Source organism: Prinia subflava, chromosome 12, assembly GCF_021018805.1.
Source record: "Prinia subflava isolate CZ2003 ecotype Zambia chromosome 12, Cam_Psub_1.2, whole genome shotgun sequence".
NCBI classification, from domain to species: domain Eukaryota; kingdom Metazoa; phylum Chordata; class Aves; order Passeriformes; family Cisticolidae; genus Prinia; species Prinia subflava.
In genome coordinates this window covers 6,160,136-6,185,733 of record NC_086258.1, presented here as the reverse complement: position 1 = coordinate 6,185,733, position 25,598 = coordinate 6,160,136, and the positions used below count along the sequence as shown (strand labels likewise).

The 25,598-nt window shown below is 49.3% G+C and overlaps 2 protein-coding genes across 4 annotated transcripts; one reads left to right on the top strand and one right to left on the bottom strand.

Moving 5' to 3' along the window:
• Window positions 1-1,444: 1,444 nt before the first annotated feature.
• Window positions 1,445-20,746, bottom strand: USP20 (ubiquitin specific peptidase 20). Of its 3 annotated transcripts, none has more exons than XM_063409924.1 (24): window positions 20,608-20,746; window positions 17,022-17,132; window positions 16,603-16,656; window positions 15,997-16,059; window positions 15,743-15,871; window positions 15,022-15,118; window positions 14,762-14,831; window positions 14,091-14,204; window positions 12,895-12,973; window positions 11,171-11,600; window positions 10,148-10,285; window positions 8,883-8,995; window positions 8,310-8,482; window positions 7,759-7,853; window positions 7,284-7,317; window positions 7,025-7,070; window positions 6,575-6,755; window positions 6,021-6,147; window positions 5,768-5,937; window positions 5,079-5,160; window positions 4,694-4,802; window positions 4,258-4,360; window positions 3,939-4,010; window positions 1,445-3,266 (listed from the first exon to the last, which is right to left on the bottom strand). In XM_063409924.1, the coding sequence occupies exons 2-24, from the start codon at window positions 17,100-17,102 to the stop codon at window positions 3,106-3,108; spliced, it is 2,721 nt and encodes a 906-aa protein (XP_063265994.1). In that variant the 5' UTR covers window positions 17,103-17,132; window positions 20,608-20,746; the 3' UTR covers window positions 1,445-3,105. The 3 variants fall into 3 exon arrangements, with proteins under 3 accessions (XP_063265994.1, XP_063265992.1, XP_063265993.1); XM_063409922.1 differs by lacking the exon at window positions 20,608-20,746 and adding an exon at window positions 20,089-20,227; XM_063409923.1 differs by lacking the exon at window positions 20,608-20,746 and adding an exon at window positions 19,733-20,010.
• A 46-nt stretch (window positions 20,747-20,792) lies between these two features.
• C12H9orf78 (chromosome 12 C9orf78 homolog) lies at window positions 20,793-25,483 on the top strand. Its single transcript, XM_063409941.1, has 9 exons — window positions 20,793-20,925; window positions 21,606-21,665; window positions 21,928-21,979; window positions 22,164-22,234; window positions 22,479-22,556; window positions 22,993-23,190; window positions 23,633-23,769; window positions 24,413-24,511; window positions 24,915-25,483. The coding sequence occupies exons 1-9, from the start codon at window positions 20,843-20,845 to the stop codon at window positions 25,004-25,006; spliced, it is 870 nt and encodes a 289-aa protein (XP_063266011.1). The 5' UTR covers window positions 20,793-20,842; the 3' UTR covers window positions 25,007-25,483.
• The last annotated feature ends 115 nt before the right edge of the window (window positions 25,484-25,598 follow it).

The following is a 25,598-nucleotide window of genomic DNA, read 5'->3' as shown; positions in this document are numbered from 1 at the left end:
GCTGCTGCATTTCTTCAACAGGATTTCAGTAGTTCTTTGCCAGCACTAATTAGCATCCCTGTCAGTTCAGGACAGATCAGGGCTGCTTGTGACAGGCTGCTGGTTTTGGGTTTGGGCAATAATGAATAGCAGGGGTGTTCCTCTGGCTCTGACTTGGATTTATCTTTCACAGAATCAGCACTGCTGACTTTAAATAGAAACAGCACAATTGAGGGGGCTGAGGGAGAGCTGGGGGTGTAGAGCTGGGCAAAAAGGGAGAAGAAAATGAAATGAGGGTTTTGTATGGAGTGTTTGTGTCACAGTTACAACAGAGCAATGGCTCTACTCCCACAACAGGAGCAGCACACAGGAACTGAACTCCGGGAGAAATGAGGGGAAGGAGCAGAAAATCTGATTCTGAGGTTTGCTCCATCAGTCCCCACTGCATGAACAGTTCTTTGGGCTCCCCTTTTCTGCAATTGGCAAAGGGACCTGATAAAAAAGGGGCAAAATGATTTACAAAGAGAACTGATGGGAGTTCAGCATTGGCTCCCAGAGCTGTGTCCGAGGAGTGCTCAGAAATGTCACAGCTGCCTCCAGTGGAGCTGGAGGAAAGCAAGGCTGCAGCTGGACCTCAGATGAAATGAGGATGCACAACTAATCCTCGAGTGCTTGACCAGGCTGAGGGTGACCCAGAGCAGCCCTGGAGCTGTGTCTGCCCCGAGCAGCTCCTCCCTGGGGAGGGCAGCTCTGGTGTCTTTGGGAAGGTTCGGAGCTGTTTGGTTGCTCAGGTGAGAGATTTGTTTGTAAGATCCAGGTTTGGACAGTGACTCCAAGCTGCTCAAGAACAAACTGCACGTTCTTATTACCCAGCTTCAGCTCTGCTTCTTCAAACATGTCAGGCTCCAGCTGAGGCTGCATCACTCACTTGGGCAGGGAATTCCTGCTGCTCCAGCCCCTCGGGCTGCTGTACAAACTCTGCCAATTCCCAGAGCCCAGAGCCCGGTGTTCCCTGGGGAGCAGCTGCTGCTGTGTGTTACCAAGGGAGGGGAATGGACCAGCAGGGATATTTGGCCACGGAACAGTGACAGGAAACTCCTGTAGAATCCTGGAACAGCTCAATGAAACTTCAACTCCTTCCCCTGCAAGTTACTGCCAGGATAATATTGTCAGTGAGCAGCACATCCAGACCCCCCCAGGCCTTCTGAGGCACACCCAGGTGAAACGGGGTTAATGAAAGGTGCAGGGAGCACAGCCTGAAGGGGAAGGTGCTCTCTGAATGGGCATGGATGGTTTGATGGCCTCAGGCTCCTCTTGCTGCTGCCCACAAGGATCTGTTCCCACACGGCCTCAGGTCAGCAGGAGGTTTGGATTTTATTTTCTATTTAATTTTTAAAATTTTTTTTCTTCCTTCCCCACCCTGCTCCCTGGAGCTGTCAGCCCCTCTCACCAGGCAAGGCAGGCCTTGTTGAATGCACATGTATTTATTGTACCACTTTCAGCACAAGGTCTAACACTGAAGCACAGGAGTGTCATGACAGTCTGTACAGCACCCTCTGGACACAGACAACACGGACATGCAGCCCTGCAGGCTCTGCAGCACACCCAGGGCTGCTGCAGGGGGAAGAAAGACAGCTTGGAACAATGAGAATCTCAACAGTGGCTCATTCTCTGACCTCCCCTAGGCTCTGGCTGGGTCTAAACAAGCACCCCATGAACAGGACTGTAAAATATCCATGCTGAATCAATTATAGACAATTTTTAAAGAAGTTGCTTTGTGCAACAAACAAAAAAAAAAAAAAAACACCACCAAAAAACCCCCATGAAGGCCACATTTTTCTTCTCAGATTCTCCTGTCCTACCCTCTTCTATCTCTAAGTCAAGGAGCAGCCTTTCCCTCCCTCCCCCTTCTTCCCATTTTCCATGAGGAGCTCAGGAGGTCCCAGCTCCAGGCAGTGTCTGGCACCACTAAGGCCAGACCTGGTGCTGTGGCATCACCCACACCATGAAGATTTTGGCTCCTCAGGCCCTGGGAGGCAGCTCTGCCTGCTCTGCCTCCATTAAACTGCACTCAAAGGCTTGCAAAGATGAAAAAAAAACCGTGTTAAGAATAGCCCTGCTGAAAAAAGTGGAGTTTGGCCTTTTTTGCCCTAATTCCTGTCTCTGCTGCATTGGTGGCAGCAGATGTGGGAGCAAATTCATGAAATGAGCCACTGTACACACAAAGGACATCTGGAATGGCCTCAGCACACAGGTGGCGGCTTGTTTGCAGAGGGAGCTCGTTCCTAAAATGCTGCTTCACCTGCCTGGGCCCTCCCCAGCCCCAGGGACCCCTCTGAAGGGGCTCTGTGTGAGCAAAGGGGCCCCTCCTCAGCTTCACCCCTCAGCTCCTCACCTGCTGAGGGGAGACACACACAGGGTCAGGCTGAGGAAGGCTTTGGGAAGGAGGACTCTCCTTCCAGCTTTGTTGTCCAAAACTGTGCTGAACACAGGAGATCAGACACAAGGAGAAAATAAAATTCTACAGGACCATGAAGGTGGGGGTTTGGGAGTGAAAGAAGGGAATAGCTTCCTTCCAAATTTCTTAGTTTGCAGAAACTCAGATTGCAACTGAATTTGCAAGAATTTGATAAAAAGAGCAAAACTAGGAAGTTGTGACAGCACCACCAGCAACAAAACCACAGGGAGACCTCGTGGCTTTACTCAGACTCAAAACCAGATTTCTCTGGTTGCAACGCTGCCTGCTGGCAACATAAATAATGTAAGAGAAGTGCCAAAAGCAAAACCTGCCAAGGAGCAGAGCTCAGTGCACCGGGGACAAGCTGGGAGTGCTGGTTTGGTGTAAGCAAAGGAAAGGGAGAGGGCTCAGGTCAGGACAACCCTGTGACTGTGGCTGCAGCCTCGGGCCACGGCTTCAGCCTGAGGTGAGGCGCAGAGCTTTGTCCCAGGCTCTCCCAGCACCACCCCGTGCTCAGAGCCTCATGGCAGGAGGGGGAGGAAGCCTGCCTGCCCCGGGAGTGGTGGGGGAGTCCCAGACAACTGAGGACATCCAACCCCTCAGGATTCCCAGCCTGCTGTCCCCCCTGAGGTACCTGTGCGGTGCCTGCCCTGCCCCGTGCGCACAGATCACACTGCCCGTGTCTCTGCCTCAATCTTCTGCTCCCCGTGGAGGGTTTCCAGCTCCTGCACCTGCGCCACGTTCTGTCTGATGGCGATCTCGGGGCCCCCTCCGTACAGGGTGCTCAAATAAACCCACGTCTCCTCGGAGATCTGCCCGTAGTCAGCACCTGCAGGGACAACAGCAGCACCGGATGCAGCAGTGGGGAAAGGTCAGGGCACCACAGCGCCAGGATTTCCCCTCCAAACACTTCCCCACAGCCATCCCAGGAGGAGGAGACACCAGGGGTCCCTCCACAAAGCCCCTGCAGTGCCACCTCCTGCTGGAAGCACCACTGTGTTCTGCATTAATCCATGTCCACAAGCACCACCTCTACACATCTTTTAAATCCCTCCAGGGGTGGTGACTCCTCCACCGCCCTGGGCAGCCTGTTCCAAACCCTGACAGCCCCTTCCATAGAGAAATTTTTCCTAATATCCAATCTAAACCATGCCAGGCCCAACCTGGGCTGTTTTAACTTTGGAAGCTAGACCACAACAGATGCTGAGTGAAGACCACATCAAAAGCAAGACAAAATCAAAGCACCAGCACAAAGGGGAATGGTGGAAGGGGCCTGGGGAGCAGCAAGGCAGGAGCTGGGGATCTGCAGAACCAGTCACAGCAGCAATCTGGTCATGCAGGAAGTGCCACTGGAGAGCTGGCTCACTCAGGGCAGGGGCTGGGTAGAGAACTGTCATCCTCTGCAGCACCACCTTGCTGTGACTTCACTATGCACAGCCAGACCCGGGGAACAGTCTCCTTTACCTTTCAGAGCACCACAGGCAGCAAGCACCAGCCTTACCCTGCTTGACTTGCACGTGGCCACCTGGTTTTGTGAGGGCAATCTTGGTGTTGTCAATTGGTCCAGGGGGCTCTGGAGGAGAACAAGCATGTCAAAAACCATCTGATTTCCTTGCTGCCTCGAGATTCAGATGCTTTCCTAACTTCTTCTCTTTGTCATTTTTGCCCTGCCCTGGGGAGCTGCAGGCAGCCCGTGGCTGGTGCCTGAAGCCTGCCCAGCCCTGTCACCCCAGCCAGGGGCAGTGCTCAGCCAGGACCCAGCACATGGGCTCGTTACCATCCCCCCTGTCCCCCAGCACACCCCAGAGGCTGATCCTTACCGTTGTCCTTGCCCTTGACAAAGGCCTCCCACTCCCGGAACCACTGCATGCTGATGCAGTAGATGACACTTGGAGACTCCTCTGCCTGGAAAGCCTTGTTCAGCTGGGAGAGCAGCAACAGAGACACAGGAAGGACTTAGTCACTCCTGGGATCCTGGGGGGCCCTTCCATTAACTGTAAGGCAGCCTTGCCATTCTCCAGAAGAACCCTATGTAATTCTTCCTCACACCCTGTTCCTGCTCAGCAGGGCAGGCACAAGACAAGGATGTTCCACATGTTCTACACAGCATCCTCACAACCCAGGGGCCCCTCTGCACTGGGGAACCCCAGGCCAATCTCCTGGCCCTGCTGTAGATCATGTCTGGACACAGGCAGGAGTTTTGCAGGTCTCCATTCCCCACCCCTGCCCTTTGCTCCCAGATGCTTCCCCTCCCACCTTGATGAAGGTGTCGATCTCGATCCTCCTGCGCTTGGCCAGGGCTTCGATCTCCACTTGGCAAATGGAGCACACGTACAGATGGTTCACAGCAGGGCCACCCCCAAACCTGGGCACGGGACAGGGAGGGCAATGCACAACTGCAGCAGAGGGAAACTCCTCCCAGCCCTGCATCCCACAGACAGGGAATTTTATACTGTTCCAGACACTGGTGAGGGAGCTGCATCTGCAGCTGAGGGCACAGAGCTGCCTTTACTCAGCCACACTTTTGCTCTTTGGCTTATCTCTTGCTGTCCTTTTGGGACAGGCACTGATAGAGCTCATCTTGGCTCAGATCAGGACACTCTACATATACTGGGAGGAAGAATGGAAAGGCAATATTCACCTGTTGTAGAGATATTCCCACACGTTCTGGGGCAGAATCACAACCAGGTCATCAATGTAATGGTATTTGTTAGGAGGGATCCCTGTGGAGGAAAGGCAAGTGCAAGAGTTAACCAGGGATCTCATTACTGCTGTGTACAACAGACACAAATAAAAAGGGAGATTTTCCTTTCTGAGAACTTTGATTCCAGAATCTGTGTCCTTTGCTAATGGAAGACAGTCATAAGTTCATTAACTGTGGAGCTTTCTCCATCCACAGCCCCAATTTCTAATCAAGTGCTTCATTTCCAATTTAGAAGAGAGATTTACAAACACCAAGTGCTCCCCAGCATGGCTTATGAAAGATCAGCAGAGTCAGATGTGGTATCAGCTCCCTTCTCCAAACAAACCCCGAGGGCCAGCCCTGCTGACAGGGTAACAGAGACAAACCCTGCCCTATCTGCTTTTTACAGGTTTGTTTTTAAACAGAGAACTGAAAACTGTTGTTTCCCAGCCCAAAACACCCCCCAGGCCTCCAACCAGCAGCACAATGGGTAATTATCTCATCCCTCCCTGAGCAAGTCAGAGTTTCTGACAAAGAGGACCCCACTGTAGCTTCCCCATATCAGGATGGCAGCTGGAGCCTTTTTCTGTGTTTGTTATTGCACCAGGAAGCATCAAAGGAGCTGCTCCGAGGTGGAGCAGCCTTACCTCCATGGGAGCACAGAAAGGTGTGGTTGGTGATGGGCCCAGGCTCAGCAAAGGTGTTGAATTTATTGAGCCACTCTCGGGAGATGTAGAACTGGAGCAAACTGTGCTCCTTCATGCTGGCCAGGGACACGACCTTCTGACGCTCCCGCACAGCCTCCTCGCTGCTTTTCCTGCAGCAGGGAAGGGAGAACTCCCTCTGTGAAATGCATTTCCAGGTGTTCTGTGCCAGGAAGGGGCTGAGGGCACAGCTCACCTGTAGAACAGCACGTAGGCCTCTGCGTTCTGCACCACGGTCTCGTGGACCTCGGTGACGTACTGGTCATCGAACTCGTACCACTGGCCGTTGATGACGTTCTGGCAGTAGGCAATGTAGTGGCCACCTGCAGGAGAAAGCACAGCCCTGCTGGATCTGCAGTGCAGGCAGAAGGCAGCCTGGGATAATGTCAGCAGCACAAACAGGATTAGCTGCTGGCACAGAACAGAGAGAGACAAAAAAAAGGGTAATTCCTGTTCAGGCAAGCTCTGCTGGAGCAGCAGAGCCTGGCGCTGTCACCCTGATTTGCCTTCCTTGGAAGAGCCTCTCAGCAAGGCTGAACAGTGGGAAAGGGTTTGAGCCAAGCCTGTAGGGAGGCTGAAAGAGCTGCAGGGGATCTGTCAGAAGCTGCTCAGTTCACTTTCCAAAGGGCAGAGGCTGCTCAGACTGAGAATGGAGGGGGTCCTGTGCTCCCTTCAGCCCAGCAGAGGCGCTGGCTGCTCCTGCCTCACTCCCACTCCCCCCTGGCGCTCCCCTCCCAGGGAAGGACTCACTGCCAGCCGTGCCGTGGTGACAGATGACGGACAGCAGGTCGTAGGTGGTGATCTGGGACACGCACTCCTTGGCCAGGAACGGCCGCAGGTCCAGCCCCTCCAGGGGGAAGGAGACGTGGCTGTTGATCTTGAAGGAATACATCACCTCGTGCCGGAACCTCTTCAAGTGGATGCAGAGGATCTAAAAGACCAAGGACAGAGGATGCCAAAGGGCAGTTTTGCCATGGGAGCTCTGGGAGCACAGCACATCTCTGTGTGTCTGATCCTTCAGGAGTTCTTTGCCTGTTTCTCAGAATCCTGCTGGCTCACCAGCTTAGACTGAGCAAGTCTCTTCTGATATAAATACAGGACTTTGCCACCAAAACACCTGCTGGTTTTATTCTACCTCTGGCCTCCTGACCTCCTCAGTGGCTGCTAGAAGAGAATTAGGAGACAAGGTGCTTTACCCACCTCTGGGAGCCGGAGGACTTTGCAGTACTTTACTCCATTCCGCAGCCTGAGGGAGGAAAAGAAACAAGTTGTGAGGACTCTCTACAGCAAAGGCATGGCTGGGTCTTGCTCACTTTGGAATCCAAGACATATCCTGAATTCCAGCAGAACTGTCCAGGCAGAGGACACAGCAAAATATGACAGCAGTGCAGAGAAATGAAATTCCAGAAACAGAACTCCAGACATGCAACACAACACAATACAGATAAAGCCAACTTACTTCTTACACCGTTCACAGCTGTACATGTTGTCCCCTGTAGAGAGAGAGGAGAGCCATTATGCAGCTGCTCAGAGCATACAAGGCTTCACAGCTACATTTCCAGACAGTGCAGAGAAAGCAGATTAAGAAGGCCAGGATGAGGAGAGATCAAAACAACTCCTCTCAATAAGTGTAAGCAAGAAGGGGATGCACCCAATTAGCAGGAAGGACGACAAAATGAAGAAACTGAGGAACCACAGCACTCAACCAACCAACAGCTCTGCCTGCTCCTCACTGAGGACACTCTCACCCACATTTCCCACCCCTGAGCAGGTAGAAAAGTTCCCTCCTGCTCAGAGATGCTGAGCTGCCAATTTTTAGCACTGCCAGTCTCTAATGACACACCAAGGAAAGATTCCTAGGAGATTTAATCTGCCTGCAAAATGCATATGGAATCTTCCTCCATGCTGTCAGACCCCATTGAAAAAAAACTCACCCTTCAATTCATCTGCTGCAAAAAAGGCAGCAAGGCAATCCTCCAGTGTCACCACAGGACCCCAAAACCAGCTAGGGATACAGGACACCACAAATCTGCAGAGGAGAAGGGATTAAGAGTTATAAATAAAATAGCTGAATGCTTTGGCACACAAAACCCCAAGTGGATGGTGAATTTCCCTCCAGCTGTACATCCTAAGCTCATCCCACAGGAGCAGGGAAAGCACAACTACTCTCAGCTGATGTTCCTACTCAAACTAGAAATGATTTGGAAAACTGTACCAGGAATTAATTTGCTCTGGAGGGCAGGTCTGAGGCAGCAGTGAGGGGTGATCAGCTGCACAAGAGCTCTCAAGGTGTGTGAGAGATCTAGAGGAGCAGTAACAACTGGTCCACAAGAAAAGGCTCAAAGCCCTGTGAGGTACCACAAAGTGTCCTCCAGGAAATGGTTCCAATTGACATCCCAAAGTTACCACCACTGGTCAGGGACAGCTGCCTTCCAGCACTGCAGGGCAAATCCCAGCAAACACAGGTCCTGCAGAGGGAACACACCTCCGGATATACTCCATGATGAAAGCAATCCAGCCTTGGGAGGCGTAGTTGTCCCCACACGCCCCTGTCTTGGCTGGCACATTCTGGTAGATGGCAGAGTGCAGCTTGGCCAAGTCCTCTTTCCCTGGGATGGGGAGTGACAGGTCCTGGAACGTCTCCACTGTTGTAGAAACCTGGAAATATCCAAGAGGAAGAGGTCTGGGTTTCCCGTGTGTGTAATGGAGCTGGCACCTGACCTTCATCACCTTTTAGCACTGCTTGGATGTAGCCTAGGCTAGAAACCTGAGCTGGCAGCAGGAGCAACTCCCTGTGGCTAATTATTCTTCCCTGCTGTCAGCACTGACTTCTGTAACACTGGACTCAGTTTTCTAATGTGAATGTGATACTGCTGGGTCAACTGAGTAACACAGATCAGCAAACACAGAAACATCTCCTTGGCTGGCAGATTCTCACACCTCCCCTGCCATCACCCATCGCCACGTTAGCAGTGCTGCACCCCACAGGGTTTGGGAAGAGCAGCACCATTCCCCAGGAGCAGATGTGCAGGTGAGTGGGAGGGCCCAGGACACTCACCCTGTCGCAGGTGAGGCACTGCACCAGGCTGAGGATGGAGCCGTCGAAGATGTCCGAGATCACGCTGCGGTAACGGAGCTCTTTCTTCTTTTTGCCAGAAGCCTGCATCTGGGCTGGAAAACAGGGAATGGCCCTCTCAGAGTCACACAACCACGTAAGAACACGGGACAAGCACTGTCCTGATGTTCAGGCCCCATTCCAGGGACATGGTGAGGCAAGTTGTGAAGAGATAGGGAGGACTCTGCTGCTGTGTGTGGTACAAAGGAGGGGCAGCCAACTGAACCAACACCAGCTCGCTCTCAGACCAAAAATGTTGTAGTGAAACTCCTCTTTCCAACCTTGTACACGTTTAGAAGCCTGGCCCTGCCACAGACAGGTTTTCTGAGGTGACATTTTGCTCCAAGCTTTGTGTTTCACTTCCTCTCCCCCTCACCTGCCTCTGTACTTTGCCCTTTTTTTTTCCCCTGACGTTTACCACGTGTTCCCCAAGTGTCTCACAGTAGAGAGGACTCTCCACAGCAGGGACTGGCCAAATGCAAGGCATTGTTCAACACCAAACCCTGTCCCCACACACACCTGCAGGCAGACAGAGTGGTTTTCATGCAGCCAGAACATCTGCAGCTGTGCTGAGCTCAGCCAAGGGGCTGAGGAAAGAATGTCCTCATGGAGCAGCTGGAGGGACAGTGGTACAAGCACAGCCCATTGTATTTGCAGACTGTGCAGCGCTGAGGGATTTTGATTTGCAATTTGCTGTGGGATGAAGGGAGCAGTTTGATAACAACACAAGCCAGGCTCCATTCTGCAGCCTGACAGTGCTCCCAGCACTGCAGGGACATCTGCAGCCCTAATTCCATCCCTGTGAGCACGAGATGTCCAAGAGGCAGGAAGCTCTGTCAATAACAGCATCTCACAGTTCTCTGGCCCACATGCCATGAAATTCAAGTCTGGCAGACAAATGTTTATGCAGCTCCACACTCCCCTAAAGGGACAGAGCTTGTGCCTGGGACTTCAGAGCCATTTTATTACTGACAAACACAGCACACAGATGCAGACACAGATCATTTCAGGCTCCAGTATAGGAACACACTAGAACATCGCTGTGCCCAGAGCTTGACTTTATCTGCAGGTTTACTGCAGTCTTTGCCAAACGCTATTTTAGAACACACTGATGTCCAGGGAAATCAGCACTTCTTACATGTGTTAATCAAGAATCATGATGGATTCCTTCTCTCCCCTCCTCTACATGCTCCCCTCTTTGCACTAACCTTTCTTGAGTATGTAGGAAGGTCCAAGCCTGGCAGGGCTGGAGCGGGGAGGACTGCTGGAGAGCTTGGAGTGCATTTCATGATGGACCGGACTGCAGGGGCGCGAGGAGCAGCGCACATAGGCATCATTGTCAGGTTCTGTTTGGGAAAAGGGGCAGGAAAAGGGCACTGGTGAAAGTCCCAGTTATGAAAGGCAACTCCACTGCAATCTGTCTCAGCCAAGCTCTGTGTTCCAGCACAGAATCTTTCCCAAAAGCACATTCAGTGTCCATTAACTGTTCTGCTTGCACAGGCTGGCAGACACAGCTCCCTCAGTCAGGGGTGAGAGTGCAGATGGAGCTGTACCTAACAGCTAATAATTACATACTAAAAAACCCCAAAAAACAACCTGCCATTTTTTCACACTTATGACTAATTAGTTTTTGCAGCTTGCTCCTGTAGCCCTAATCCACACAGACAGCATTGCTGCCTTCAGTGCCAGCTGGCAGAGTAAGACTCTTACATAAAGAAGCGTTGAAAGATCGGATATGTTCAGCTTTGAGGTGACTCCACACTGCTGCTCTTTTCTTTTCCCCGAGACACAGAAATGCTCAAACTGTGCCTCTCCCTTTTCTCTCCCCAAAGTCCACAGTCCAACATTAGCACATACCTTCTGCCATGCCTTTTCCACAGCTAGTATTTCCCCAGGCCAGTGTGTCAAATAAAGAGATGTACACACACCAAACCTTATTTCTTAAAAGGCATCAATACAGAGTTTGCAGGCTTGGCAGAGGCAGCTCTCACTGCTGTGCCTTTACTCAGATCACAGCCTGGCTAAGCACCTTTCTGGCTCACAAAGCACACTTCCTTACAGAAGCAATTGTGCACAAAGGCAGGGACTGAGGAAAACCTTGGAGGCCAAATCTTTTGAAGCACAGAGAAGGAACAATCACATTATGTGTTTGCCACTGCACTACACCACGGCGCCTGTGGAGGATGGTAACACATCTTCCTGGAAATATCCCTACTGGAAGAGGGGTGTACCTGGTGTCCTACACGGGCTGGCAGGACAGGGAGCTGGCAGCACCTCAGGTGAGGCTCTGCCATCGACTGGCATCATCGTAGTATCAACATCTGCATCCTCATCCACCTGCTCCGAGTTGCTGCGCCGGTGGCCACAGGAGAACTTTCTGTCCTTCATCCTCTCCTTCTCCGAGATCCCTCTCCCTGCTTCATCCTGGATCAGCAGCTCTGTCTCTGCCAGGGAGCTCCCTGAGGTCCGGCTCTGGCTCTCCCCTTCACCCCTGTCACTGCTGGAGTCACAGGAGAGGAACTCATCCTCGGAGGGGCTCCGGTCGCCCTCGCGCTTGTCCTCCTGGTCACTGGTGTCCAGATCCCGCGTCTCTGCCACAACGGGCTCCTTCAGCTCCTCGTGGAGCTGATCCATCAGGCATCGCAGGAACTCCTGGGTGTCCTGAAAAGCACAATTCCACAAATGGGGCAAATGAGAGGGGCAAAAGAGGAGACAGCTGCATTCACAGCAGAGTCCAAGAGTGCCCACAAAGTGAGCTCTGCTCTGCGGCACACAGACCCAGCTAAAGCAGGGCCTGGCTCTTACAGAAATGCTTCAACTCCTAAATAATTAAAGGCCAAATTTTTTATCTGAGTATCTTCAGCTGAAAGACTTTGAAAGCCAGAGAACAGATGTAGAAGGCACACCAGGAGAGCATTTATCAGGGGTTTGCCACAGATAATAAGGAAAAAGCAAGGGGAAACCTAATGAAAACAGCAGGCCCTGGAGAACAGACAAACCCACAAACACATTCTAGGAACACTGACTCCTGCTCGTGGCAAGCCACCTCTTTGAGAGGGCAGATTAAAATCTTTAATAATCAGGGAGAGGAACCAGAAACCCAAAGCTATACAGTCTAGGTGCAAGCTCTTACATTCATAATACATGGTAAAAGAGCTGATACATTGGCTTCAAAGGAGCTGCTGGAAAGCAACCTGGTATTTTGACAACTGCAGAAAGCTAATTACGACGTTTCAGTTGTTTTATGAAGTTTGGCTTTCAGCCTGCCCTGCCTACCTTTCAAATTTATCTCTTCAGATCAGAGTTTTCCAATCTCACGTATTTCACATCAAAGACAAAGACAGAAGTTCTTTCATTAATCATTATTTTTATTCTTTGTTTTGATTTCTTGTCAGTATCACAGTTTTGATGCACTGTCACTTCTCTAGTAAATTTTCTAATCATAGTTTGTTGTTTACATTTTGTTATAAAGAACAAACAGAAGAGCTATGCTGATAAAGACTTCAAAGGAAAAAAAAGGATACTACCTTTAAATAAGACTTAGTTTTGTGTAATTCCCCAGAAAAAGAATATAGAACATTCTATCTTTGACTTTTTAGTGCAGATTTATCCAGGCTCCTCGGCTCTGACATGAATAAATAAAACCAAACTCCTATAGAGCAGGTATCAATAGATCTCAAAGCTGTTTATAAAGGATTTGACCACCATAATTTCAGAGGTGAGCAAGCTGACACAAGAAAATGAACTGATTTGTACCAACAAGCCAGAGGCAAGCCTGGAAAAGACTCCAGGTCTCTTAAATCCCACCCAAGTGCAGGATCAGCTCACTGATACTGACACAGAAAGGCCACGACCCCCGAGCTCAAGCCCTTCCCTCTGAACACAGGCACCACCACTGCAAGAATTAAATTCCCACTGTCTTTGCAATAATGGCATGGGTTTTTTTAGGCCCCACCTGCTGTGCATAGCCTCGGAACATGGGATTGACAAGCTTGATTCCATGGGAGAGACTGCTTGGAACAACATAACTCGGGCTGTTCAGGCATGGAAAAAGAAAAAAGAAAAAGACAGTTTGTTTATCAGGCCTGGAGCCAGCTTGTCTAACAGGCCATAACAGAGGGTGTGGTATGCAGTTAAAGAGGACAAAAGATAATTATGCACCTGCAAAGCTTGGGCAGAGATTTCTGCATGAGCTGGGTGACAAACAGAGCAAGAGACAGAAAATACCTTGCAGTCATTTCAGTGTGTCTTTCCAGAGAGACCCTTGCCCAAAACACATTTCACTTACACCTCTGTCACACTTCGAGTGTGGAAAGTGATTTTTCCAGAGGAGAGTTTAGCAATTAGTTACTTTGTTTGGTTTTCCAGCACCATGTCTGTCTCAAAATCTGGGCAGGCTGAACACCCAGTAAATGAGGTAAATCTAATCAATGTTAAAATGACATGATATTTCTTCAAAGCCTGCAGCCTCCTCCTCCACAAAGACACAGTTCACCTTGCTCCATATCTTACTAATTCCTTGTTAATAATGAACTTGAGGCAAACATGCAGTGCCATTTAAATTCCTGTTTTGTTGGGGTTTAATTTATTGCACAGAGCTGACATCTTCAGATTTACAGAGCTACATAGTTTTGCACTGTCCTTTGAACTGGTCTAGAACTGAACCAATAGCAAACATCTCCCAAAAAGTCACCTGCATTTTCCACTCCATTCAGTAAAAATCTCTGAATCACTTTTTTCATCCAAATCATCAATTCCTCTGCTAATCATGAGCAGTGCAATTAAGTGCTGGTCATTGAGGTCCATGTAAAATACCTGGAGAAAGCCCCAAGTATTCCCTTACTTCATAATTTTTATTTCATTGCCTACAGGGGAACTATATTTTTTAAAAACTCCTCCTTTTTAAAATTGTAATAATTAGGAATGATTTCTTTTCACTGACGTCAATGTGCCCATTTCATCACCAGCAGTAGGACATGGGATATCCTGGATCCCAGGGAATCCTCACATCCCCATGCACACAGGGGGTGAAATCACTGCCTCACACAAAGCACTTGTCCCTGAGGATGAGATCTCCTCTCTGCTGATGCCAGAGCTCAGGACTAACACCCCTGTGACACCTGGCCAGGTGAGATCAGGGTCAGCACGCACCGTTTCTTGTGCCAAACCTCAGACACCAACTTCTGGTAACTCTTGCACAGGGCAGGTTTCTTATCCGTACGGACCAGTCCGCCACATTCCAGGAAGAACTGTGTGAGGGGTGGGCTACAAGAGAAGGAAAAAGAGAGTTCAGCCCACAGAAATTTCTCCTCTGCTTCTGTTTCTTTATCAAAACTTCATGCGGGCCTTATCAAAAGCATGCTTAAGGTACTGATTTTAAAGCAAGGGAAGAAGTGATTCCAGATGCAGATGTGACTCCTCACTTGGATCAAATGAAAAAAGCTGATCTGAACCTGCTCTCAGTACAGAAAAGATCCTGGAATTAGTTTTCAGCAGGATGGCTGGAGAATATTTTAGGATAGAGGTTATTAGAATGATATCAGTGTGGAGAATAAAGAGATGTGACATGGCTTTCTCTGGGATAAATAATTTGTGTTGCAACAGAAACGATGAAGCATTTATCTAAACATGAGTCTTGTACACAGCCATGAGCTGGCAGGTCCCTCAATTTCCTACTCTAACACTTCTGTTGCCCTAAAAATTTTTTCTGTCCAGCCTGGCTAATCTCTCTTCGCAAGACTCGTGAAGGTTTCAGATCAGAGGTGACACTTTTGATATTTAGTGAAGTCAGTTAAGACAACACTGAAAGCCCTAATGCCTACCAGTTTGAGAGAGCCTGAAGTGCTGCATTCATGTAGCAGGAGTTCCCAAGATTTTTCATTCCAGTAAGGCCTAAAGCACAAACAAGAGAGGGATGAATCACTTTCCATATGTGCTGCTTTCTATATTCCTCTCCAGGGAGAGGGAATCCAGCCCTTTCTAGGCAGTCTCTACATTCTGCTGGCAGGAACCCTCTCAGTGCAGGTCCTTCAGATTGCAGAGTTGCCCTGCCAGCCCTTTCATCAACTCAATGCAAAGTTACCTCTTGGTTTCAAATCATCATCCTCTGATTCAGATTCGCCTTCATCAGCCACTGCAATCGGAACAGCTTTCAGAGGGTGAGCAGGCAAAGGAGAATCCTAGATTAAAGACACAGAAATAAGTATCAGTCACAGGCCTGCTTTGAAAGATGAGCTGTGAGAGAGATTATCTTACATATAAATCAAGCCAGCCTTCAAGAAAAGGAGAAGGAGAAGAAAGAACAGGTTGCACTGTCTACCCTTCTCACTGAGGCAGCAGGGAGTGGAAACAGTGCCATTACTGCTTCCAGTGTGATAAGAAACATCAGGAATGAGCAGCAGTGCCACAAGTACATGGTGATTCTGGTCCGACAGCTGAAATTTCCATGGGCCATGCATTGGAAATGAAAATGTGACAGACAGGTTCTTCTCACATGCAGACACTCCATTGGAAAGGTTAAAAATAAAGTCAGAATGGATATTCAAGTCATTCATAGAATCACAGCATCATAGGATGGTTTGGGTTGGAAGGGACTGCAGAGATCATCTAGTTCTCACCCCTGGGAACTATTTGCTGGGAGACCCTGTAAGTCAGGGCTAGTGGTCCTCTGGCTACAGGCAGCCATTTCAGTGAAGGTATCCCCATCACAGCAAACGCTGATCCACAGCAGAGATCACTTGGCTGATTTTAGGCAAACAAAACCTTGCCAAGCGCCCAGCCCTGCCCGTGTGACACAGACCCACCTGCTCAGGGAACTTGCTGGGGGCTGAGGGCGGCTGTGCCAGGCGCTGCTCCAGGAACACCTCCCGCTCGCAGGCATAGCACCACACGCGGAACGTGGTCAGGTTCACCGTCAGGTTGTGCTTCTTGGCCTGAAAATTGAAAATGAAACAACGCATCTCCTCTGGCAGCTGCGTGAGCTGGAGCACAGGACTGTCAGAACAGAGGGGAAATCCAATTCTGTCTGTTTCGATGTGGGGAACGGAGAAAAGCTCACCTGTGCATGAAGTGTGCTGTGGTCAGCAAAGGACTCCCCACAACCAACATAAGGACAACCAATCTAGAGAGGGAAAAGAGTCAAAGCAAAACAGGCACACCAAGTTAGACTCTTTAGAAAACAGTCTGTAACTCCAGTCCCAGCAGCAACTTCAGAATTATCTTGCCAGTTTTCTAACCTGTTTTTTATTCAGGGCCCAGAACAAGATAGAAATTTAGAATTGATGGAAATTTAGAAGTGATTTAAGAAAGAAAAGCTGGAATCAGGTTTGCTCCCAGGCAAAGTCTCTGTTCCAAGGGTATTGCTCCAACAGGGATCTCATCTGAGCAGCCCCAAGCCTGGGCATTCCAGTGTAAAAACTGGGGAATTTATTCATTCTTACTGAGAATAGCAAGGACAATCCCCTACAAGGAGTGAACTATTACATCTTGTCAGATTTGTGACAGTGGTACCCTTTCACCTAGAGAGTCTCCTCCTTGGAATCCATCAAAAACCACTGTAGTGTTGTATTGTGAAGCCCTTCTCTGCCTCCCACTCTTTTTTTCAGTATAAATGCTATTAGAGTGAAGTCCCACCACACCATGCACACAAACAAGCCATTTTTACCTGAAGACAAGCCCAGAGGTTTGGTCCCACAGCTCCACAAGACTGGCAAGTTCCCTGCATATTCATGATAAAAGAAGAGTGTTTGCTTGGTTGGTTTTTAAGTAACCAAGTCCTTGAAGAGTGAGAAACTTCTCTATGAAACAGCCCAACCTTCAGCTCACATTATTTCATTCCTTAACACCACACTTCCAATCAAATACACAATTGCACCACTTTGGCTAAGTGACACTTTCAAGCAGGATAAAATGACTATGAGAAATCTGTGGGGTCACAAAGGCTGATTTTATGGGACATGTGGGTACATCAGTGGGGGAAGGAGAGCTTCCCTCTGGAGAAGGCAGCGTTTTCCTCAAAAAGCAAACATGCAAATCCATTCACAACAGCTAAAAGGGAAAGGACTGAGAGCCACAAGCCCATACCTTGGATTTGAGCAGCAGATCATCCCTGGTCACCTCTCCTATGGAATCCAGGTGAGGACAGATGTCCCTTGTATCCCCCATCTTCACCAACACTCATGTGAGGAGGGTTTCCTAGGACAAAAAAGGATGGCTCCTTTCACCACATGTCAGATTTGCTCTCATGAGTGTAAGGAGATGCCTGGGGGCGTGTTTTGCATATTAGAGTTCCATATCTATCTTTAAGGTTCAGAGATTGAAACAAATCTAAACCTGGAGTCCCAGGGCTGGCACAGTCTGGCCCCACTGTTGAGTGGCTGCACTGTGGTATTGCAGGGAAGGAGCAAAGCCATGGGGAGAGAGAGAAGCAAATAAAGCTAATAATCCATATCATGGAATGTGCCTTCAGAAATGCTGGGAGGTGCTTGGAACAGCTTCAGCTGCAAAGATACAAATCTAATTAGCTCATTTGCATGAAACTCTGATGAAAAGTGAAAGGTGGTGCAGCCCATGACACCAGTATTTAGCCTGTGGTGTCTGTGAGCTTCATGCACCCAACTGATCTGAATCGAACATCTCGTTGTTCCACTGCTTCATCAAACATTAAAAAATATGATTGGTTCTAAATGAAGCTGGGCAAGAGGGAAATAGAGTTAAATGAACTGTGACACTGATAAGGAGGCTTCAGTCTCTGAGGAATTTACCATTTCATGGGGAGATTTTTAACAGTATGAGCCACATAACTCGAAGTCTGTACAAAACATAACAACACTCTGTTCCACCCAGCTCATACATCCAAGCACCACAAGAACAGATGATTTCAAAGCTTATGAACACAATAAACACTTTCATGGTGGTCCACGGATATGTAAAAGACTTTAAACATGTCTTAGTAACATGCAGCTATTAAAAAATGAAAAAAAATGTGTTTCTTATGCATGTTTTAAATAACTTCACTCATAGCTGATAAAAAATGGAAAAGAAGATAAGTGATATTAATAGCACAGACAAGGATCCAAAATATTACAGTTGGCTCTAAATGAAGCAATGATGTGAAGAGCCCACATCATTGCAACAAAGAAGTGGAAAAATCTGATGAACTTGATGTTAATGACTCCAGCAGCAGCACGGCTGCTGCATTCTGGGGGTTTTTCACATTTTGAGGACATTTGAAACAATTCCCAGTGTTATCTGGTCTGAATCACTGACAGCAGGGAGAAAAGAAAAAAAATTATAAACGAGTAGGCCATATAAGTAACACTTATCTTGGGAGTGGAAAAGCTTGCCTAGCACCTTGTCTTGGCAGGAGATAAACCTCAAGGATAATTTTACATTGAGTTTCCCCAGCACTCTCTAGAACTGAATAAACTGATGGGAGGAGCAAAGGAAGAAGAAATCATATGTGCATGGTAGAAAACACCACGGGGGTGCTGACCTGGATCTCAGTAACCTGTGAAGAGAAGCTTAACAAACAACAGAGCAATTTCATGCAGCTTCACAGAGAAGGAACACAACACATGTTGACTTAAAGGACAAATGACAAGAGCACAGTAGCTTTGACTAACACACAAAACTGGGACATTTCAAGCTCTGAGTTCCTTCACCAAAACAGACCCCTTTCCCCAAATGCATCAGCTGGTCCAGTTAAAAAAAGTATCAATGCTACATCTGCTATTCCACCATCCTTGATTTTTATCTTTCTCCCGGATGTTCCCCAGAAAATCTAATGAAAAAAATAGTGTTTCAAAATTAATTCCAGACCCCATATCTTCACCAGCTTAAGCTAACTGGGAACTGGTTTTGAAGCACACTTTGTTAAATAGAGTCTCCTCTATTTAAGAGGACCACCCCTCTCCTCAAACCATGTTTTTAGACTTTCCAGCATTAGGGTGCTGATCTTCCCACACAGGGCTTCCCTTTCTGAACAACACAGGGAAAACCTCATTTTTGCCTCTTAATCCCAACCACACACATCAGAAAAAGGTTTGTGACTGTTTAGAAGGAAATATTCAACTTGTGCCTTCCCACGACTCTGCCCTAAGAGCTTCAGCTGGCACACACAGTTCTAATTCTGCTAAGAAAATCAGGAATTTCATAAAAGCACTGCCAGAGAGCTGAACTGTGCTTGTCAAAATGTACTGCATATGATGGAAAAAGAATTTACCCTAAAACAAGTCCTTCAGCCTGGCTTTCTCAAGCACCGAGGGAGAACACCACACAAACATGTCAGAACAATTCCTCTGTAACTGCAACCTACTTTTAGTCGCTTCAACTGCTCTCAAATCCAGTCTCTGCCTTCTACAGGAACACATTTCTAGGTTTTCTTTCGTTGCTTTTTTTCTTTTTCTTAAAAGAACTCTGTGTTTTTGTACCAAAGCTAGAGCCAGCTGTCAAGAGTTTCAGATCCATGCAGGCTGACATTCTTTGGAGCAACTGCACAAATAAAAGAAATCTTTGCACTGCTCACCCACAAAACAACTACTAGGTCTGGTCTTGCATAACCTACCAAGAGAAAGAATTATCTGCAGTTGTGCTCCGAGACATTTTATACTTGAGATACTGAAGAAAGAAATATTTACCGAACTGCCTTACTGACAAGGCAGAAGCAGAAAGCAGGTGCTCCTGGCTCGCAGCTGCATCAGGTATGGGAAAACCAGGAGGTTTAAGTGCAACACGCAAAGGAGAGCAGGTCTGAACACTGATTTATTATGGGAGGTCACAACACGACGACTCACCTAGAGATTTAGCTTTCGGGCAAAAAACACCTGCGGGAAATCCCCCCTTGCCCGCTGTGTCGCTCCTCAAGCACAGCAGACCCCAAATTACAAGTCCTCTCCTGACAGACGCTACAGCTGCCGGACACGAGCGGGGCTGAACAGAAACAGCCTGGAGCCGCAAGGTCCCGCTCCCGGGGCCGGCACCAGGCCCTGGGGCCGCCCCAGCACCGGGACACGGCAGGATCCGGGCCGGAGCCCCCGCGGCCGCTGCTGCTGCATCATCGCCGGCGCGGCCCGGCCACCCTCCCTCCGCACAGCCACACAACCACACAACAACGCGGGACCCGCCGCTCCGGCCCGCCGCCCTCGCTCACCTGCGGGATGCCCGCGGCGCCGCCGCCCCCGCCCGAGGCCAGGCCGCCGGGAAGGGCCGCGGGCCCCGAGCAGCGCGGGGAAGCGGCGGAGGAGCGGCGGGTGTCGCGCAGGCCGGGGGAGGAGCGGGGGCCGGGCCCGGCGGGGCGGGGCGGGGAGGGACCGAGCGGAGGAGGCGGTGGTGGCACCGACCCCGCGGGGTCCCGGGACTGGGCCCGAGGGCCCCCCGAGCAGTCGGGGCTCAGCCCCCAGGGCGGGTGCTGGAGGGGTGAACCCCGGCTCGGACCGGCTCTGTTCCCGCTTCGGCCGGGGACCCAACAGTGCGGCTCGGTGCCTCGGCCAGCGGGGAGCAGCCGGAGTGAAGGAGCCACGTCCTGCTCCAAGGGCTGGGCTGTAAACCCCGGTGTGGGACCGCGGCTCCCCACGGTGCCTTCTCTCCACGGCGTCCCTGACAGGCACCGGGCACCGGCGGAGGCTGCGCTGCCGGGATTCCCAGAAACGGAACGACCCTCGTGACTTACACGAGGTCTTCTCAGAGAAGGCAGTGCATGGCCCAGGGGCGGCCCGAGGGCTCCCAGCCCCGTCCGGGAAGGCACGGAGCGCTCCCGGGACCGCGGCTCCTGCCCGGCCGAGGTGCGGGCAGAGGGGGGGTGTCGCCCGGCTTCGTCGCGGGCTGGTGGCGTCATCGCGGCGCGCCGCAGCAGCGGCAGGGAGGCGGCGGTGGGGCGGCCGTGGCGCGGCGCGGCAGCCGGAGCGATGCCGGGCCAGAAGTCCTTCCGCCGGCGCAGGGAGGACGAGGACGAGGAGGAGGAGGACGAGCAGCTCGCCGAGGAGGTCAGGTGGGTCGGGCGCCGGCGGGGAGCCCGGCCGGGCGCAGCGGGAAGCCCAACCGCGCGCGGTGCTGCAGCGGTCGTGGGTGGGCACGGGCTGGGATCCCGGGTGTGTCCAGTCCAGCAGTGCAGGCAGGTCCCGGTGTCACGACATCGGGTCGTGTCTTGTCGTGACGTGCGGCTGTGCCGTGAGCGGTGACGTCACGTCGTGGCACCGTGTTGAACCAGTGTGTTGTGGCGTGACGTCACAGCGTGCGTCACAGCGTTACGTGGTCCCAGAAGTTACGGACTGCGCTCAGTTTAGAGAAACGCGTGAGATTTCAATTCACCGTCAATTTTCCTCACAGCCACTCAAGCTTGGGTATTTTGGCTCATCCTTCCTAAACTGGCTTCTTCAGGCCTTTCAGTGTTTGGTGCTGCCTTCCTCAGCTGAGGGAAAGCATCAGAAAGGTACAAATCCAGCAGGTGTCTTCTTTTTAGTTTTTTTCTGATTGCTCAAATGCGTAGAATTGCATAAATAAATAGAAAATACCTATTTAACTTGAAACCTGAAAAGTGGATGCTGATATGCAGATGTTTAGGGCAAAATTCTGTGGTAACTGCAAAATTCTGTGTTAACTGCAGAAAATAAAATTATTTAATTAAAACCAAAGCATCAAGAACTAAGTCAAATGTATCTTTTTCTTTAGGTTAAAACTTGAGGAAGCCAAAGAAGTTCAGAGCCTCAGAAAGCGGCCCAATGGAGTGAGGTAAGGGATGTAGCACTTGGGAGAGGAAATTGTGTTTTGTCCAGGGGTGTGATGTGACAGTAGGTTCTCTCGTCATCTGCCTCCTTCCAGTACAAACTGTTGTGTCAGACACTGCCAAGATTATGTTCCTGACACAGGAGTTTCTGTGTTAAAGCCTGAGGATGGAAAAGACAGGGAAACTTAGAGAAAGATAAAGCAGTGCAGCATTGTTGGTCCTGGGTTTCCTTCTGCTGAATTTTGTCTTCTTTCTTTATCTGACCAGTGCTGCAGCTCTGCTGGTGGGAGAGAAGTTGCAAGAAGAAGCCACACTTGTGGTAAGTGCTGGACAATTCCATCACCTCGGGGCTCAGATGTTATGGTGTGAGAACACTGACTGTGTGAGCAGGACTGGTGTCACAGCTCAATTCCTAAATGTTTCTGTGGTTTTATCCAGATTTTGAAGACTAGCATTAAACTAGAGGGAAGCTTCAGGGGATTTTGTTATTTCTTGTTTTACAGGATGACCCATTTAAGATAAAATCTGGGGGAATGGTGGATATGAAGAAGCTGAAAGAAAGAGGCAAGGACAGGTAAGTGCATATGAGCTCTGAAAATCTCTCCCTGGACTAGTATTTAATTACAACTGGTAATTAATTAACCAGAGGTTGTGTCACATTGAAGAATTTTATATAAAGCAGTCTGGCCAGTTACTTTTGCTCTGATTTGTTAAATTACTTTTAAAAAACCCACCACACACACCTCTTCCAAAAAACACAAACAGCCAGAAAAAAAAAACAAACACCAAAACCTGTAAACGTTGTGATTTCCACTTAGGATTAATGAAGAGGAAGATCTGAACTTGGGAACTTCCTTCTCAGCAGAAACCAACAGGCGGGATGAAGATGCTGACATGTGAGTCATGCTGTGCTGTGTCTCTGGTGTTAACCCAGGCTGGGTGGCCCCTCACCATTTGGTTTTTTATGTAATGGATTCTGAGTAGTCCCAGGACATCTTCCCAGCTCTCACTGAAAGTTTTCCCTGCCCTTTCACTTCCTACCTGCTGGAATTGAGAAGGCTTTTTCATGGACAAAACTGGGAGGTGCCAACCAGCCAGCTTGGCACTAAATCCCAATGGGAGCCTTCCCTGCTGGCTGTTAAAAACCTCAGAGGATCTGATTGTTTCTCGGACAATTAATTCTTGCTACTAGTATTAGCTGAGTGCTTTTGGAGAGATGATTCTTTCCTCTCTCTGTGCTGTCAGGACAGGGATGCAGCTGTGCTCCAGCAGTGCTACAACAGAGCACAGGAACAGAATTAAATGCCCTGTCCCTTGTGTGCCGCTGTTTAGGATGAAGTACATTGAGACTGAGCTGAAGAAGAGAAAGGGAATTGTGGAGAATGAGGAGCAGAAGGTGAAGCTCAAGAATGCTGAGGACTCCCTGTACGAGCTGCCAGAGAACATCCGTGTCTCCTCTGCCAAGAAGACTGAGGAGATGTTGTCCAACCAGATGCTGAGCGGCATTCCTGAAGTGGACCTGGGAATTGAGTAGGTCTTTCACAGATCTGTGGGTGCTGGCCAGGATTGGCAGGATGAGCAGCTGTTGCTGGCAGAGCAGCGCTATGCTGGATTACACATCCCCAGTTTGGAATGGGGTGGGATTGAGCCATGTTCTGGATTGGTGTGGTAATTAGCACAGGGCTTAGTGCAGCTCCATCCTGTGAGTTCTGGGAAAAAGCTCTTCTGTGACCTGACCCCAGGTGCTTACTGCAGGACCCCTTTGTGCCGTGCACTGAAACGATGCACAAAAATAGGAGCTTCCTTTTTACCTTTTAAACAAAGTGTCTGCTTCTATAGCACTGCCTCCTCTCTCAAAAACTGCATCAGATGCCACAGCAGTGCTCTTACTGTCCTCCAAATCCATGCACTTAGCACTTCTGTGCCTGCTACCCTTTCTAATTATGGCTGAGTAATTTTTTTTTTCTTCTAGTGCAAAAATAAAAAACATCATCTCAACCGAAGAGGCCAAGGCCAAGCTGCTGGCAGAGCAGCAGAACAAAAAGAAAGACAGCGAAACTTCCTTTGTTCCCACCAACATGGCTGTTAATTATGTCCAGCACAACAGATGTAAGTCTTGAGTGTCTCTCCTGACCCAGCTGGGACAGAGAAATTGGTCCATGTATCAGCATGTCCGATTGCTTTTCCTGGGATTCTCTGGCCTGGTCTTTTTCTTCTGCCCATCAGCAAGGAGAGGGATGTGTTTCTCGTGGCTGGGCTTTCTGAATTCCCAGCTGACACTGCCTCATAAATTTCAAGTTTTTCTTTAAGTTGTGCCTTGTGTGCTGGAAATGACGGTGTATGGTGGAGAGATTCCAGTTTGTAGGCTGCCAGGGCAGACAGGTGGCCAAGCAAACACAGACCTTACTGGACAGGAGACAGGAATTAATTTCTGTGTGATCATCTGATGGTGCAGACATCTAAAGGAAAGGCAGTGTTCTGCTGTGTCCTTCCATGCTTACAAGGGTGATGGGAATCAGGTTGGTGTGTTCTGATGGAAGTGAAGAGTGTTTGGGGCACTTGAAATAGTGCTGTTGGAATTTGCTCTGCCCCATCTTGCCTAATTAGCCATAGAAACCAATTCCAAGAAGGGTGGTTCTGAGTTTCTCTTGTTTCTGGTAAAGATCACTTATAACAAAGGCCACAGAAATGTATCCATCTGGATAAGAGTGCTCCAGATAACATTCCTTCTCTGATGTTTTCCTCCTTGCAGTTTATCATGAGGAGCTGAATGCACCAGTGCGAAGGAACAAGGAGGAGCCAAAGCCTCGTCCACTGAGAGTAGGGGACACGGAGAGGCCAGAACCTGAACGTAAGTTCCAAATCTGAATGGTTGTGAGGAGACACTGAAACTCTTCAGGGGTCTTGTACAGAGGAACCACCTGGCTCTGCTTGCCTCCTCTTCTCTGAGTGCCCTGAGGTAGCGGGAGTGGAGCAATCCAAGTCCAAGAGAGCCGGGTGTTGCACCACTAGATCACACCAGAACCTCTGGATGGAGGATTCTGGAGAGATGCTCGGGGGTGGAGTGGTGAAGGTCACAACTGAAGTCTTTCCAAAGCTATCTGACAAGGGTGGAAGTCTGGTGGAACAGCAAAGGGTGTAAGGCAATAACCTCACACAGAGAGTGAGGGGCTGTCTAAGGGAGGTGGCAGAGTTCAGGAAACGTCTCCCGTGGAAGGACAGGGATATAAAATTTCCTTCTTTTTCTTTCGAAGGGTCTCCTCCAAATCGCAAACGTCCCCTCAATGAGAAAGCCACAGATGATTATCACTATGAGAAGTTCAAGAAGATGAACAGGCGTTACTGATGAATGTGGACTGAAGCCTTTGGAGTTGTTCCTATTTTCCACCAGTAAAGGATTTTGTGTAAGTGACCTGCGATGGATGTTGGGAAGAGTCACTACCTTCAGATGCTGATGTTACCCACAAAGCTTTTCCTGTGTGAACTTGTAGTGAATCAGTTTGCAGGTGATTGTGAATGCTTTGGTTGGTGTGACTTTGTATATAATTATGTTCTTATAAATGAAGTTTTATAATGGAAAATGAGCTTTCATGGTTGGCATTTTTTAGTGAGAAAACAAATTGGCTTTTATAGATTTTTCTTTTCACTGTTGTAATACTAAAGAAAGAGATCCTTTAAGAGCAGCAATGCTCTTTACTTTGAAATGTAAAGCCCTTGGGAGTTTGTATTCTTGTCCACATATCTTCCCCAGAAGTGCAGTGTGGATACTTGTAGTGAAGATTTGTAACTTGAAAATAGTAAAAGTGTTTTTTAAGTTATCGTAGCATTTTTTCTTCTGGAATTCATGCTGATGGGTTTTTCCTGGTTTATGAGTTTTGGTGCTGCTGCTGACCAGGTTGTTCCATCTCTCAGAAGTGACAACTTCAGGGTGGGGAGGG